The sequence below is a fragment of the Apaloderma vittatum genome, unplaced genomic scaffold (genome assembly GCF_000703405.1).
Source record: "Apaloderma vittatum isolate BGI_N311 unplaced genomic scaffold, ASM70340v1 scaffold16257, whole genome shotgun sequence".
NCBI classification, from domain to species: Eukaryota; Metazoa; Chordata; class Aves; order Trogoniformes; family Trogonidae; genus Apaloderma; species Apaloderma vittatum.
This window is the reverse complement of record NW_009726911.1, coordinates 64,764-81,562: the sequence shown is the minus strand read 5'-3', so window position 1 is coordinate 81,562 and position 16,799 is coordinate 64,764. Positions and strand designations below refer to the sequence as shown.

General features: G+C 49.2%; 1 protein-coding gene across 1 annotated transcript in view; it reads right to left on the bottom strand.

Annotated features, from left to right (window-relative positions):
- Window positions 1-221: 221 nt before the first annotated feature.
- LOC104276981 (inactive heparanase-2) overlaps window positions 222-16,799 on the bottom strand; it is a gene marked incomplete at both ends in the record, with an annotated part of 77,913 nt that continues 61,335 nt past the window's right edge. Inside the window, 2 exons of the mRNA XM_009873478.1 lie at window positions 222-319; window positions 7,715-7,762. Coding sequence (XP_009871780.1) covers window positions 222-319; window positions 7,715-7,762 — 146 coding nt within the window. The remainder of the gene's footprint in view (window positions 320-7,714; window positions 7,763-16,799) is intronic.

The window sequence follows — 16,799 nt, the reverse complement described above, 5'->3', positions numbered from 1 at the left end:
ATCCATGTTACATGCCGCTCCCTTCAGGAAAGGATGGATGGGAGACTCAAGCCAGTCGGCTGCTTTCGAAAGGCATCGCACAACAGTATCTGCCCCTACCCTGTGCATCCAGCCACGTCCCGGCACACCTGCACAGCCCATGTCATGCTGCAGCCTGTGGCCACTTCCCTCCCGGTCCCCCGCACATCCCACCCCACCCCTTGCAGACCCCTTGCACTCACGCACTTTCTGGATTTTCCTGATCTGGTCAGAGAGTGTGTCTAACAGGCGCGTTTTCAGGAAGTCTGTCACTTTGGCCACTCGGCCATCAATGTAGTAACTGGAAGGAAAATAAGAAGACAGGGATCAGACAGCTGGGAATAGCTCTGCCCCGAACCATGTCCTCCTGTCCTGCTGCTGCCCTGTGCCAAGAAGCCTCCTCTGCTACGGGGGGAGGTCTTTGCCTGCACCCTGCCCTGCCCTTCTGATCCTGCAGATGCCTTCAGTCTCCAAAACAGGGCATGGAGTGGACGTTCACTGAACACCGAGCATCCTGCACTGCAGAAACCATGGAAAGTTCTGCAGTTCCTTAACTATTGCTAGTGAAATGCTGGGAGCAGAACACCAAAGGCTGGGAGCAAAATGCCACACGCAAAGGCTTTGCAGCACCCTTTGCACTGATCTCATGGAGACCCCATGGGAACAGACTGTCTGACGAGATGACTGTCTGACGAGATGCCTGTGATAGCAGTGCCTGGTCCCCATGACCAGGGAGATCTTGGGACATCTTCCCCTCACCTGGCTTGTCCTGTCTGTACACATCCCCTGTCCTAGCAACATACAGTTTTCAAAATGAAAACAAGCCAGTCAGTCCTGGGCCCTGTATCATCGCTACTGTAAAGATTGTTTTCATGAGATGGCAAAACAGAAGACACATATCTCGTGCCTGAAAGGAAGGGCCCCTTAGCCATAGGAGGATACTAGGTTAAGCCCTGATGGTGTTTCTGAGCAAGCATTATCAACTGTGGGGTGCAGGACCTACAGCGCCAGAGTGAGCCTGGCTCCCAGCACCTTCCTCGCTCACTCTTCCAGCAAAATCCACAGCTGAATCCCCGACTAATGAAATGCTGTGGCCGTTGCCTGCAGGGAAGTCCTGCTCTCGCAGAAATCCCTTCTGCCCTGGGAATGTCAGGGAGTGTTTCCCACACAGAGGGGTGATGCCTGCTCTCCATGTGCTTGCTTATACAAAACACAGCTATGGTGCTGCCAACTACGGTACGAATCATCTGTCTCTAAGTGTGGGAGGAACGCTCTGAAATGCCTCAATATCATCTCCTGGCTCCAGGACATGAGGTGAAGCAGTCTGTCCCGCACTGCAAATACCCTGTGCCTGGAGGCAATCCCAACCGGCTGGAATGCAGGAGCATCCCCAAAGGATGCCATGGGCTAACACAGCCTCAGCCAGCGCACCCAGCACATGTGCACCACGCATGAGCGCTCAGAGAGGATTTTTGTGTCTCACTGCTCCAAGTCACTACTCAGGTAACAAAATAAATGCACTTGGAGCTGTGCAAAGCCATGGTGAAGAGGGAACAATGCCAGCACTAACTGTCCCAGAATAGAAATACATTACAGGCTCAACTTGCAAATGCATTAAAGGAGAAAAACCTCCTCTGTCCACTCTCTCCCAATTGTGGGGTCCCAGCTGTGTCCTCAGCGAAGCAGGGGATCATGCAAGTCACACCTTAATTTCATTCCAACGTTGTGTAACCCAGGGAAGGCATTTCTGTACATTCATGGTAACTGGAAGGTGCTAAGGTTAGAGATTATCTCTGGAGGGGTCTTAGGAGGTGTTCAAAATTGTTCCGATCACTTACACACTATCGAACCTCTAGCTGCCAGGAGGAGAGCAGATCTTCAAGCAGCAGGCAGCAGTGGGGTTTACAGAGATTATTTTTTAAGACAAAATTGCAAAGCAATGGACTCTGGGGATGGCAGATGTTTCGATTTTAGCACAGCACTTACAAACTGAACAGAAACAATTTTTTTTTGACTGCTGTGGACTAAAAAAACCCATCACCTGGGCTGAAAACTGACTGAGAGGCCATAAAAAGAGGGTTGCATTGACGGAGAAAAGACGGAGTTAGAGAGACTTCAGTCTGCGTATGGCCCCCTCCAGCCAGGCTGTCTGCAGGGTTCAACTGGTCTGCGCAAGCCAATATGGACTGAGAGCCTGGAATAAATCCCTCAGAGAACAAAGGCAGGCTTGCACGTCCTCCTCATCTCATTCAAGCCCAGTGTGTGCTCTAACCTACAGCTCTTCTGCCAAGGAAGAAGAATATATCTTCAGAAGCAGTCCCAGAGTAGGCTCTGCCTTCCCAGGGACTGCGTGGAGGAGGCAGCCTGGGAAGGTGCTAAGCACAGCCGAGATCCTGCAGGGAAGAGAAACGCCCCAGGACAGTGCCATGGTCACCTTTTTTTTGACATCTTCATTAACAAACCACACAAATGGGGACTGGTAGAGGGATGAAAGGCAAAAATTAACCTGTTTCAGTATCACGAAATCTTGTTGGTAGCTTGTCTCCTGTGGGAGCAAGGAGGGGAGCACCTCGACCTTGGGTATTTAAGCAGAGCACGAAGACAATGACAAGCTTCTGTAAGACAGGCAAGGATCTCTTACAGATCTGCTTGAGTAGTTCTCAGAGACCAACAGGTACTTTCAACCTCCCCAAACTGGGAAAGAGGGAAAATGGCACAAGGCTTGTGAGGAAGAGAGGGGCACTGAGGTCTTCGCTGATATCAGGCTACCCAGGAACAGGTGAATTGTTTCCAGCTTTAGGCTTCTTCATCAAGACAAGGCACCTCCTTTTGAGAACTTTAACTGTCGCTAAAGGCAGTATAGAAATCCACTAAATGCAAACGACTGATGGACCTTTAAAGCAGAAGTGCTTCTTAGGCATGGATTACTCCCAGGAGCAAAGGCTGCAGCTTTGCTGATATTTACAATGACTCAGTGCACTTGACTTTAAAAACCAACCTCAAACAGTCACAACTCTCCAACCTCCAAAAAAGCCAGCAGCAGCTGCAGAGTCCTAGTGCTGACAAGTACCCCCCTGCCAGTCAGCAGCACGTGCATGGGCCAGTCCTGGTGGCCACAGCATCCACATTGAACTCTCCCGATGCTGGAGAGGTCTAAGTGCCAAAGGAGACAAATGGAGAGACCCTCGCCAGTGTGGGCAGGGGTCTCTGGCAGCCATGACCTGTCAGATGACATGTAGCTAATGGACAAGCTATCACAGGCTAGCAGATCTTCCAGTGGGCTCTGAGTGCAACGCAGCACCAGAGCTGGTGTTGAGACCTAGGAGACAGCAGCACGCTCACAGAGGGCACAGAACATGCAGTTTCTCATAATATAGGAGAACAGAGATATGGGCAATTACATGCAGAACTGACTCATCATGTCCCCCGGTTTGATGCCACAGTCTCTGTAGACAGACAATTTGTAGGAATTTGCGAAGAGCCAGACAAGGAAAGGAGGGATCTAGTAACTAAATCCTAAATGAGACATACATCTCGGGGGAAAGGCTGCATAAAACCACTATGGGTGCCTGGTTATTCTGAGGCCAGTTGTCTCCCTATTCTCTACCCCATTTCTAAAAAGCCCATCTGAAAATGCCCCAGAAACCCAGGATGGGATCAGTGCACTTTGCAAAGGGAGGTGTGACTGTATCACTCTGGAGGTGTTCAAACCAGAGCACGTTGCAGTGGAAGAACTCAGGCAAGGCTGGGCAGGGATTGGTGCCAGTACTAAGAAACGCACCATCTTAATTCCCAGCCTCCATTTCTGGCTGGAACTGTAGCATGAGACTCAAGACACAATGACATGAGCTGGGAACGGTACTGAGGCAGGGCTGAGCACCACTATCTGTCAGAAACGCCCTTGTTCTCAGGCAAGCCCAGGAGGCACACAGCTCCTCAGTGCCTCCCAGAGAGGGTCGGTGCCAAGCACCATGGCAGTCAGGCAAACCTGGGGCTGGCTACACATCTATCCTGTCACCTCTAGGTCTTGTGCTGCCTTTAAAATGGTTTTCTGGAAAGATTCACAATTTGCTGTGTGGGACCATGAGCATCATCCCAAGTTTAATGAAGGCAGTGTGCTGGCTCCTGGGCAGCTGGTTTCATTTACATCTTCTTTCATTTTAAAGAGAAACCTTTGCCCCTATTATCTGACCTCTTCTTCTGTTGCAGTTAATTACATTAAAGCCCACTTCCCAAAGCTCAGGAATTTCCGGATCTACTTTGTTGCCTGCTGCTACAGAGAGAGTCTGCTAGGAATTAGGGCAGCCGCCTGCCGGGGACATCGAGCGGGGCAGATGCCTGCCATCACCACAGCTGTGAAACCAAGACACCTCTGCTGACAGAGGTGGCCCTGAACCCCGAGCACCTTCCCGAGGAGAGGGCAGAGCTCCTGGCTGCAGCACAGGGGTGTGACCTGCTCCCCCCAGGCAAAGAGCTGCGGGCACAGGGGAGAGGTGCTGCCCACCTCCAGTCAACTAATAAATGCACTGCTAAAAAAGAATGACTAGGAGCTGCTCTATAGCCCTAAAGGCACAACTCGCACTGGTGCCTTTCTCTGCCCCCAGACAAGGTCCATCCTGCTGGTGGGAGCCATCTCTGGCCGATGCTGCCTCCCCTGGCATCACCTGGAACTGACCTGGTGGCCAGGGCCACGATGCTCCCAGAGACAGTGCCCTTCATCAGACAGGGCAAAGGATGGCAAGCCAGTGGGCAAAGCCTTGCCCTGGCCAGGCTCATTTACAGGTGGAGATGGGCCAGTGATTCTTTCATGCAATCCCTTCCACCAGACACAACCTCTGAAGGCATCATGCTCTGAGCACTCAAACAAATACGTTTGATATATACATTGGAGGGTGCACACTGGGCAACTCTCCCCAGGCACCTTTGGGAAATCTGCCCCCTGCTACTGCCTCCGAGCATCTCCAACTTCACATTCGACACATCCAAGCCAGAAGAGATGTCACCCAAACCAAACTCAGCAAAAGCATCTTAAGCAGTATCTCACATGTGCCTATGTGCCTGACATCTCTGATCTGCCACACAGGGCAAGTGACTTTCCATCTCAGAAGATAATGTGGCATTCTCCAAGGAGCCACAGGGATAGATGTCTATTGGCTTTGAAGATGCAAATATTTACTTTCCCCTTAAGTAACAGGGATTTATGCTTTAAAGGCAGCATTGCATAAGGATTTGTCCATTAAATATGCCAAACTTGGAATTGTGCACAGAACTTTGGATGGAAAACCCACCATACAGACTAAGAGTGTACACCCAAGGATGGAACTGGGCACAGCCTTCCGGTTTGAGTGGGCAATGGACCTTCACCATGTGTGAGGACACCAGAGCTGAGCAAAGAGATGGCTGTGGGGAGGTTTCTGAGCAGCGGAAACCCGCATCCAAAGGCTGAGGGTGTCTGCAATAAACCGAGCATTTACTCATAACCAAACATAACAAATAAACTAAATTACCAGGGAAATGTCAAAACTCTCGGAGCCACTGTCAGCTCCGTCTGCCACACCCTCCTTTAGTGGAAATTCCCTGAGCATTTCGAAGCCATTCACACATCCATCTCCAGCAACACATTACTTCTGAAGAGGGAGGCACACATGCTGAGTTACATATGTAAGTGACACCAGACTCAGAAAGGCTGGTGAGGCTGCTTGTTTCCACGCAGTGTCACTTTTCTGTCAGATATATTTCAGACATATTCTGTTTTCACACAGAGTACAGGGATCCCTGCAATCCTTCTCAATTCCCTTTCTGGATTGAGCACAGCCTTTTCAAAGGAATTACTGATTTGACAAATTTATAACCAATATCTCGGGAGAATGCTAGGGTTTGGAACAGAAATATTCATACTTGAAATTAGACAGCAGTTTAGTTTCCTGCTAATAATTTTCTTCTTGGATACAAAGGAACTTGTTTTGTTTTGTTTTGCTGTTTGGAGCAAGGGGGATGAGACACTGTTTTGACATTTATTCATAAACAGTAGAGAAGCCCAGCTCGGAGCTGTGGCCATTGCCAGCCCTCACAAACGCATATGGGTGCGATCTCCAGAGCTGCAAATCCAGGCTGGGGGAGAAGAGGCTCCTACGCTGCAGTGGAAATGGGTCAGCAATGTCCCAGCTCCGCAGACCCTCATGGGGGGCTGCACCAGCCCCCCGCCCCCGCAGGCTGCTGCTTCAGTGCAGCCACTCAGCACTGGAGCCACTGAACACTTTGCACTGATCCTGCAAGAAAAGGTTTCAAAGCAGCAGTGTAGGCAGATTCCCCGCACACCAGGATGAAACTCCACATCTGAGGCCTGGAACTTTGTTCCTTCGACTCATCCAAGGACTTGGCCCAGTGATCAAGCCCTGTTGCAGAAAGCAAATTCCTGGACCAAGTAAATGCGATCAGCACATCGTGTAATCATGAAAAGCAAACTCCCATCTGAGACATAGATCATCGTCGCACAGCATGAGCCTGTAAGTAACACAAATCCCACTCCAAATGCTCTGCTACCCCACTGCCCCCATCACAGCAAACTGCTGCTGCTTGGCAGGGAAGCCTCAGGAGCCAAACACCCAAGCAAGCAACGTGGTGGCACAGCGAGGCAAGCTAAGCTCCCCAAGGAATGGGACTCGCTGGATGCTGGTCATGCCTGGTGCTATAAACCCTTCTGAGATACCAACAGTTGCTTCTGCAGGAGGCTCCAAGGTTAACACGACAACACAGATTGTGGGTACATTTGCAAGTAAACCTCATATCTTAAAAACCCACTGAGCTCTTAAAAAGAGCAGGTCTCCAGATGGGCTTCACAAGGGATGGACTTCACAAACCATGCTGTTACATGTCAGCAAAGCAACCTGAGCACCCCACGAAGTGTGGCTGTGAAGGACCACCTTGGGGAACAAGCCCTCTGGGCAGCACACACAAACCCACCTCGGACCTGAGACCCCAGCTTCTGCTCCAGGACAGTGTCTCACGCGGGAAGTTTAACCCAGCGTCAGGACAAATTCACTTTGGCTGGGAACAGAGGGGTCTCACTATGGTTTTTTTTCTCCAGTGAATGCCTGTTTCTGAAATGTGTTCTTTCTGTGGCAGGAGAGAGTCCTGCCTGCCCCACAAACCCTTTTTCTATCAATTTTGGCGATCGCTGCTGTATTTGCACACTGGCAAATTTGCTGTGGCCCCCGCTGCAGGGGGCCACAGCCTGCTGGAGAGCCGACCTCTGCACAGTGTGCAGACTGGGAGAGTTAGAACCAAGAGAAGGAAAAAGACGCTTATGGATTTTTTCCCCCAAATAAAACCTTTCCCTCCATTTGGTGCATGTCACACTCAGTGCTAGAGCTCAGGGCTTGCTTTGCTCTTCTGACCTGCAGAACAGGTAGGAACTAGGAGGAAAATCAGGTACCAGCACCTCACTGATAGGCTTTTTTTCCAGCAATCGGGCAGGCCAGGCATGCAGGCAGTGGTATTTTTAGCCTCTACCTCAGCTGCAGTGGTAAAGGCTCCAGAAGGAGAGGCCAAGCCTCTTTTCCTATTTAAATGCATCGTGAGGACAGAGGAGGTGACTGTCACCCTTTCACACCCAGACAGAGCATCAGCTCAGCTCCCAGCATTGTCTGATTACTGCAATTAGTGTTGGAAAGTAGAAGGAATGGTGAATACCTACTGTTGCCAGGTAACAGCATCCACAGTGCTGCCAGCCACTTTCATGAACCTATGGGGAAACAGAGGAAGAAACCACATAAACCCAATGTTGTCACAGGGGAAGTCCTGAAATAATCGAAGCCCATCCTGCATCATGGGATACCAAATGCGGTCACCACACTCTCAGATCCTTTCTAACGAAACCTTTGCAACCTTAAAAGGATAGAGTAAATTATGCTTGACACAAATGCTTGTAGCAAGCACAGTTGAGAATAACGGAGTGAAACTCAACCACTCAGCAGGTCTCTGAGCATCATTTTGGGGTAGGCAGGGAGAGCTTTCAGAGCACAACAGCATTTCAGGAACATTTCAGGTTGTCCATTTCTGTAACTAACCACAGCACTTCCAAGCACAAAGTTAGTGAATTATATATATGCGTTAGTCTCCTGGTGGCTTGCGACTCAACTACCTTAAAGAAAATACACCCCTTCCAGGCAGCTTCTATTTGATTCAGACTTGAGGTTACAGGTGCATCTGCTTACACTGCTGATGCCAAAACCAAAGCAATTCCTGATTTTGGAGATGGTATGGAACTACCACCGCAGCAGCCTCTAGCATAAGCTTTCTGCCATCCAAGACGGTCCTGCCCTGGCTCCCTGGTCCAGCAATCCAAAACACAGCTTGGAAAACTGCATCTCCCACAAGGAAGCCCATACAGTTACTATACTCTTATGCTTAGGGGCACAGATATGAAAACACATCAAGGCACTCACCGACTGGACAGGCAGGCTTTTCTGTTCAGTAGTGTCATGTGTGCTGTATAACTGATGCATTTTGGAAGTGATAACGTATGCACTTGACAGGAGACATCGGCTTTAGCAAGTGAATGTGATGAGAATGAAATCGAGGCTGTGTTGTCTTGGGCTGCTCTTTTATGCATGGGGATCCCAGGAATACAACAGGAATCACACAGCTGTCCTGACTCTATCAGGACACAGGGATGAGTAGCACTGCATCCTTCTACCCTAACTCCCCCAGAACAGCCCCGTGGACTGAGGGTGGGGAAGGAAGGGGAAGGTTTGTGAGGAGACATGAGACCTTTTGTCAGAACTAGTTGTCATGGCAGGGATGAGCAGCAAGCTTTCCGGCACGCGAGCCTCTAATCAGGTCTGAAGCAAGAGCAGCAAGCTTCAGGCTAAATATAGCTCGGAAACAATCTTTCTGACTTTAAATTAATGACGATGGTCAATTATAGACTGGGACAAAAGGGCAGCTGGACCCTGTGAAGCATAAGAGGACACTGGCAAAGGCAGCAGTAATAAATCCCTGCAGACAGGGAGGGAAGAGATACAATTAGAAATGGAAAACCAATAACATGCTGTAAAACCTCGTTGCACTGATGCATGCCTGCCTCACAGTGCCGTGAGCTTCAGTTCCCAGGCTCGCCTTTCAAAAATGCTTTTATGTCTCTCTTGAGGGTGAGGCCTGGGAGATCAGTGCCAGGATGGTGGTGTGGGGATGGTTTCCCCCTACTTTAGCAGAGTGAGGAACCCAGCCGGATCAGCCCCAGTACAGCCAGAGGGAAAGGGGCGAGCTCCCCGCAACTCACACTGGTCATCTGGCAAAAAGGGGATTTTGTAAATATTGCTATGGAGAGGTTGCTGTTCGATAAAGCTAAGCGTGCAGAAATATGCCAAAAGGATCAAGAAACCCGACTCTCAGGTTTTAAATGCTCAGGGCAGCAGTATAGGGACTGCTGCCTAAAATGTAATGCATAAAGTGAAGAGTGAACTAATGAACTCTAAGCTGAAATTATGAACACAATCTATACTGGGTTTGAAGACTGATGTATTGCAATCGGGTTTGAAGATTAGCCCAGCTTGCTTTCTGTTCTGCTTTATGTTCTGGCTGCAAAATAAACCATCCTGGGCTCTACTAAATCACAGCTTTAGGCCCAGCTCAGCAATCTCCACTCAGAGTCCAAAACCATAAGCAGATCAAGCTTGGAGGAAGGAGCATTCCGGTCTTCCTCACCACTTCCACAGTGCGTACAGCCCTGCTGCAAACACACCTGCTCCAGCAGTCTTTGGGCAGGGATGAAAAGCAAAGCAAACCCTCAGTACAACCTCGAGCATCCCTGGAACAGCAAAAGCAGGACATCTGTCTGTTCCTCTCAAGCAGCGCAGTGCAGACCAAAAGCACAGCAAAAAAGGTCCTGGCTTACTCAGTATTCCTCTTCTGTCTCCATAAGAGCAAAATTAATTGTTTAGCTCTGGTCATTTTCAAATTTTACCATATCACATGCATATCTAGTTCAGATTTTGCTTTCTATGTCTGGTTTGGTTTGTTTGTTGTTTTTTTTTTTTCCCTTTCTTTTTCATTTTATAGAGATTTTTGCAGGATGGAGTTCAAAAGTTTGTGGTAAAACTTCAAGCCCTGCCTTGATGGTCTTGTTCTTGGAGCATCCCAGAAGGGTTGGGAAATGGTCTCTGTTCTCCAAAGGGAACTTTGAGCGTCTAAACAGCCAACAAGTGGTACTGCATGTGCAAGAGATGAAAGCCCAGGGCAAGTGGGGATGCAGTGATGCACAGGTATCCAAATATCCTCACAGCTTGGGAATAGAGGTGTTACTAATCCCTTTATTCTCCGATTCCTGTAGCACCTGTGCTGGTCAAACCACAGATTTTGAGGCCAGTGAAGATCCACACAGTCCAAATGACTAGCTATGGCACTTTTTTAGCTGAGACTTCCTGAACTGCACCATGTCCATGTGTGCAACACGGTGCAGGCAGAGCAAACCAGATGCTTCCGGGAGGGCTCAGGTCCCTTCACATGTGCTGCACAGATGGATGGGGCTGGCGTTGTAAATCTGCCATGTGCCTACACATTGCGCTTTCTCTGTGAGCACCAGTTGACCATGCAGTGCATGTGCAGTGAAACCCCCCCAAGGAGAACAGGGTAACATCTTTAGGAGGGAAGGCAGAACATGTCGGAGGCACATGGTGCAACAGGAGCCTCAAGCAGAGAGTCACCGAGGATGAGACAAAGCCACCGAACTTGGATATGTCCATCTCCTCACCCTTGCAGCTGCCCATGTGCCAGCATCCCATGCCAGCATTACTACTTGTGGGGCCCTGCATTGAGCTAGAACTGAGGCTCAAGTTTGGTTTTAAATAAACACTGGGAAAAACATCATTTAACATTACTCCGTCACCCAGACATTCACAGCTCTGTCCCAGAAATGGTAGTTCTGGCACAAGGCAGGACAGCACCTCACAGGTCAGGAATAAGCTGCAGGAGAGTGGGACAGAAACCCTGCAGCACCACAAGATGGTACTGACACCAGAACTCCATATTGTGACACCATGGCTCAAACCTGACCTCTTCCAGAGCATCTCCCATAGCCACACCTCCCAGGACTGCAGCTTTCACTTGAGCATGGCCACATCTCTGAAATAGATCTGTCCTGATTCAATACTTGCCAGTCATGGAGCACCTACTGCAACCTTAAGCAAATTGCTCCCATGGTTAATTAGCCTCCAAGTATGTTATTTCTCATCTGAATGTGTCTGGCTTCAGCTTCCAGCCACTGGAACTTCCTAGGTTTATTCCCAATACATTAAAAAGCCATCTGTATTTGGAAACTTCTTTCCCATGCAGGTAATTGCAGATTGTCATCCTTTAAATAATAACATAAAAGTGATCCTCTAACAGAGAATGCAACTGCAGAAGGAGACAAGTTACCATCACTCAGGCTCCCAGGTGGTTTAGTATCGTTGTCTGACTCCTGGGTGGTGGACTTCACAAACACGAGTTATTTCATCTGCTACTCCCTGGAGTACTACAAAAGCAAACTGACACACACACACACACACACACACTCCCACCCCAAGCTCCAAATGTAGGAACATCAGCCAGCCTGCGGTGCCATGGTGGGTCCCTGGGCAGATCTCTGCCCTTTGAGCCAGCAGTGATGGGTAGAGAGAGCTTCATCTTGTGTCTGAACTGGTTGGTGAGGGGGAAGGAGGCACACGCTTCTCTTATCAACTTCTTCAGGTCCCAGTAGCACAATCAAATACCTGCAGCAGCAGAGACAGGTACTAGACCCAGCTTATGTCACCTGCTGCAAAGACTTTGACCTGCATTGACAGACAGGGATTTCACTCTGAGGAGCAGAGCCTGGTGCTATATTGTACCTGCTGCTATATTGTGTTGTCTCTCTGCTCAGCATCACCTTTCTTCAGCCAACCTGACCTATGGTAGGGCTGCACAAGCCTTCCAGCAAAGAGGGCTTTACGTCACAGGCTGCCCCACCCATCCTTGGTACTCTGCCCTCCCAGGACTCTGGAGTTTGAATTTGGACCATGATGTTGCACTGCCACTCATGCTTCTTCCCACTGTTGAATTTCCAGTCCCTTCCTGAACTCCACACTGGCCTCCACAATACCCTGTGACAACAACTTCTACGATGCCATTGTGTACCATGTGGAAAACCTTTCTCCTTCTTTCCGAAGCTTCCTTCCAAACTACTTTTTGTGCTGTAGAGAAAGTGCTCCATTCGCAGGCTCATGTGCCTCGATAACGCTCCCTCTGAACTGTCTGTCTTCTGAGCTGAAGAGACATAACCTATTTAATCTCTTCTCACATGAAGCCATCACATTCCTCTGCACGTCCTTGTCTCCTCTCCCCGCAACTTTCCTGATCCTATTGCATCTTTTCTGAGATGAAATGACTGAGATAGTAGATAGCAATCAGAATGAAGGTACACCATGTACTTATACAGTGGCATAATCTCATCTATGGCTTTCCTTACCCATTTTATTCCCCCTATACTAGTGACTGTGATTTTGGCATTCCAGCCATCCAGATCAAGTTTCAACAAAAACAACCATCTTAACCCTTTCCTCCTGAAAGAACAATAGCTAAATCCTTTGCTTACATTTCAGATCCTTGACCCTGCTATATAATCAACTGCAAAATGTCTCATTGCATCCTTCACAACTCATTTTGATGTATTTATGAAAGAATTCACTCATCAGTTCAATGCTACTAGAGCTTGAGTTCATGCTGCAGTGACCTCCTCCTCCCTTCGTATCATTAGTTTAATGTTGCTTGTCTTGTGACATGATTATTTGCACAAAATTCTTGCTCTGGACCTATTCAGTGTCCTGGTACAGTCTGTGCCACCAGCCTTGCTATAGCCCGCGTAAGGCTGAAGCTTCTGGCTCTGCTGACTGAGATACACTTTCCTCTGTGGCATCACTAGAGCCTTAGACAAATGCAGCAAAGATGTGCTTTTGAAAGGAAGTCAAACAGCCAGAACAGAGTTTCTAAAAAATACAGTGCTTACAAGTCCCCTGTGTCAAATAGGGCAGGAGCCCTTGCCAGCAAGAGGGCAAGACAAATACCTACATTTCTTCTTGAGACTCACCTAGAACCCTTGCCCTCTGTCAGATATCACCTACTCCAGGCTCTCATTCTTTCTTTTCTCTACTTGAGTTTAAACAAACAAGCTCTGTCTGTACACTGTCTTTAGCTGCTACTCCAAAACAAGTCACAGATAAAAGCAATGCTTGGATCAGCTGATGTGTGCTGACCTGCTCAGACAGCCACAGCCCTCTTTGCCCTCATGGTGGCATGGACAGTCATCATAAAAATACTACCAAAGACTCACCTGTTCTTAGCATCTTGCTTTTGCTTTGGCCTCTGGTTGTGTACAGCCTGTGCCGTTTCACAGCTGTAAGCTAACACCTCGCTCTACCACATAAGCACAAACACAGGAACCTGGGCTTGGGGTTGATTGTGGGATGCAGGGAGCAGGGCTGAATGCAGGGGGCAGGATTTAATCTGATCCCTACCTGGGCTGTCCACAGATTATCAAGACATCTTCTTCATGCGCACTCCCACCCCCACTATGTCCACAGCTGAGAGGGAGGAAGGGCTTTACCACTAACAAATCTGCTTCCTCACATTTATGAGCTCCTGTCAGAGCACTGTGGAATGACATCATCACCAAAATGAGCCAAAGTGACCCAGATGGGTGCTGAACTCTCCACAAGTTCTCCAAACCAGGAGTAGGAGGTGATAAAATCATGAAGGATGAGAAACCTGTGCCTTGCAAGGTGAGGAGTGAACTGTGGGAGCTTCCTCACCTGGCTGGAGGTGCTGTGGTTTTCTGACCAGAGGGTGAATGTGCAATGGTGCCAGCAGTAGCAAGAAGGGGTCAAGGAGGCTGGAAAGAGGGCAAACAGGAAACCAAGAAGGCTGCAGGTCTGGTGGCTCTGAGAGCTGGGGGATGAGGAGGTAGCGAAAGGCTGTAGCTCCGAACAAGGAAGATTTTTCATTTCTCTGGTAAGTTCAACAGGCTCAGGACTCAAAGTGGCCACAGACCATCAACAACAGCCAGCCCAGTGTGGACACAAGTGCCTGCCAGCCCTTATCCTCCTGGCACAACAGCTCCCGCCATGGTGGAGGCAACACACCTGTGAGGGTCCAGTGGCAAAAACTAGGCTACATCAGCCATGGAACAAGTCATGAGAACCCCTAAGCCAAATCTGCCCAAACATGTCTAAGTTTTATACCAAACGTTCTGAGCTTTAACATATGTTAGTACGTCTCCTTCCTAATAGCTTTCCCTTGTGTTTCTTCTCTTCCAGCACTGAATGTGTGATTCAGCCATGCATTAACCTTTGTGTCTGATTCCTGATCTCCTGTTAAAATCTGTGTTAATTCCTTAGAATCTCACAATTTTTCCTCCAAGAAAATTCTGAGTAGTTCTGGGATTCCTGTACCCACAGACGCAGTAGGTAGCTAGCATGGTCTGCTCTCCAACAGCTCAGGCTGCATGAATGGTCTAATTAACACCTCATCAAACTCAGCTCTTGGTTGTGTCTGGAGAAATTCCCTCTTGCACCTGTGCATTCGCAAGACACCATTTCTAGCCTCCTGCACAGCAGGCCCCAGCCATTGGAGCAACGCTCCACCACTGCAGAGCCTGTCCTTACCTCAGCAGTAACGGTCCGGCCCAGTCTCCAGGACTTGCCAGGCCAGAGTGACCCCAACGTGTTCTGTGACTACTTTGAGTCACTGCACTGTGCACAGTGGTGCAAGACCCAGGAGCAATAGCTCAGCAGCGAAGGGTGTGCAAAGCCCATGCTGCTGCTTTTCGGGCAGGGCTCTCCTCCCCCCACCATCTCCTACTTCCATCATCAGCAAGTGCACAGGTGTCGCCGAGTACAGCTCAGTGTCGCCTGCCTAAGGACAAGCTTTGCAGTGGGACAGCGTGCACACAACCCTGCATGCTGCCAACCTTCAGCTGCCTGATCTGCGCTTACCATCTAGCCTGTCTAGCAGACGCCAGAGAAAGATGGCACCCCAGGAAGGGTTCCATCCCACCCTGTCCTGGAGGACAGTCTCTAAGATTGGCTCAGAACAGCCCTGGAGGCATCCATCATTCGCCACTGAGACAGACAGAGCCTGGTGAACAGCAGAGAGCAATGCCCAGTTCATGCTGACGCTGCCATTATTGCAGGACAAGGTTTAAACATAAAAAGTAAGTTTAGCTTTGTTGCTTGAGGCAACAGTTGAACGATAGACTACAATGTTTGCAACATGGAACACGCAACAGGAAAATGTATTTTTAGGTAATAATTTACAACGAGGCTTTTTTCTGTTTCAGGACCTCAGATAACTCTAGAGGCTTTCCCTAGAGAACATCTAATGCCAGCCTCTGCTGTTGGTGATCACTCCTTGGACCTCTCTGAGCTCTACTGTCCCATTCATTTCCATTATTTCCCCCACCAAAGCCTGCTTCCTCACTTTGTGTAACAGGGCACTGCTTGCCTGGCAGACTAACGCACCCACCCTGTCTTCTGCTCTGGGGTGTCTCATGTCTCCCTTCCAGCCTTACTTAACATTTGAGTCAATCCAATCTTTCACCTAGTATATCTCTTCCTACCTGCTTGACTTCTGCTGTTCACTTTTTTCTTTTTGTTTTTTAAATAAGAGAAAAACTGTGGATTTTACATCATTAGGACTATGAACTGCACACATCTTATTTGCCCTGGAGCCTTCATTCTACTGTGCGCACTACACAGACCACTGGTCTAGCAAGGCAGACAGCAGGCTTGCCGCTGAGACCACCTTCCTAAATTCCTTCTCCTCTCTCCCACTTGCTGTATGTGGCTCATTCAGGATCCCAAGAGGCATGTCCTGGCCATGCCAGCCCTAGGCATATGCTGAGCCACATCCCATTGACTAATTCTGCGATGTTCCTGCAGAAGGCAGAGTTCCCAGTAGCACTAGCTGAGACCACTGAAGAGACCCCAGGGAGCTGCTGGAAATAAAGCTCACGCTGTCAAACGGCTTAGGCGTTGGGGTTGGTTTGTTTGTCGTTTTGCAACTCCATTTCTAAATGCTGCAAATGAGCGCTTAGCCCTTTGTTTTTGTGTAATCAGACTGGTTCCTTCTCTTTATGCCCTGACTGGTAGTAATGGGGTCTTTATGTGGAAAGACAAGCAGCTCTTTTCCCACAGAACTCCATGGGCTGTAAGGCCACATGTCCACGTGCCGCTCGCCAAGAGCTGCAGACACCAGGGTTTGGTGTGCAGGGCACAAGGTTTCTCCACGAGAGAGTGAAACCAGTTTCAGTGCCTGTAGACCAGTGTCCCCCTGGCAGGCAGAGCTGGCAGCAGAGAAACAGCATATAGCTTGGAGAGCACGCAAACTCACTACAGCTCTTTCAGACCAGCGTGGGGATCTGGAGAGCCCCTGCCATCCCATCACCAGGGCTGTTCAAACCTTAGTTCTTACCAACCTTCTCATTTACTCAGGATGGTGTTTCCACCATCCTCTCTATCAGACTGTACTCTACAGCCTCGCTCCTGGAGTTGCTGTCAGTCAAAGCACAGCTCCAGCGACGCGGAGCCGCTGGGCCACCCCGGCTGTGCAACTCGGCTCTTCCAACCCCTCTTCCCTGGGACCCAACTGCGGCACATGAAGGGCAAACGCAGCAGTAAGACTTCCCTTTCTCTAAGAGCTTCTTGGCTCTCATCCCTCTTGTTTTCCTTACTCAAGCCCGCTCCTCCCAGCACTAATAGATTTCCTGC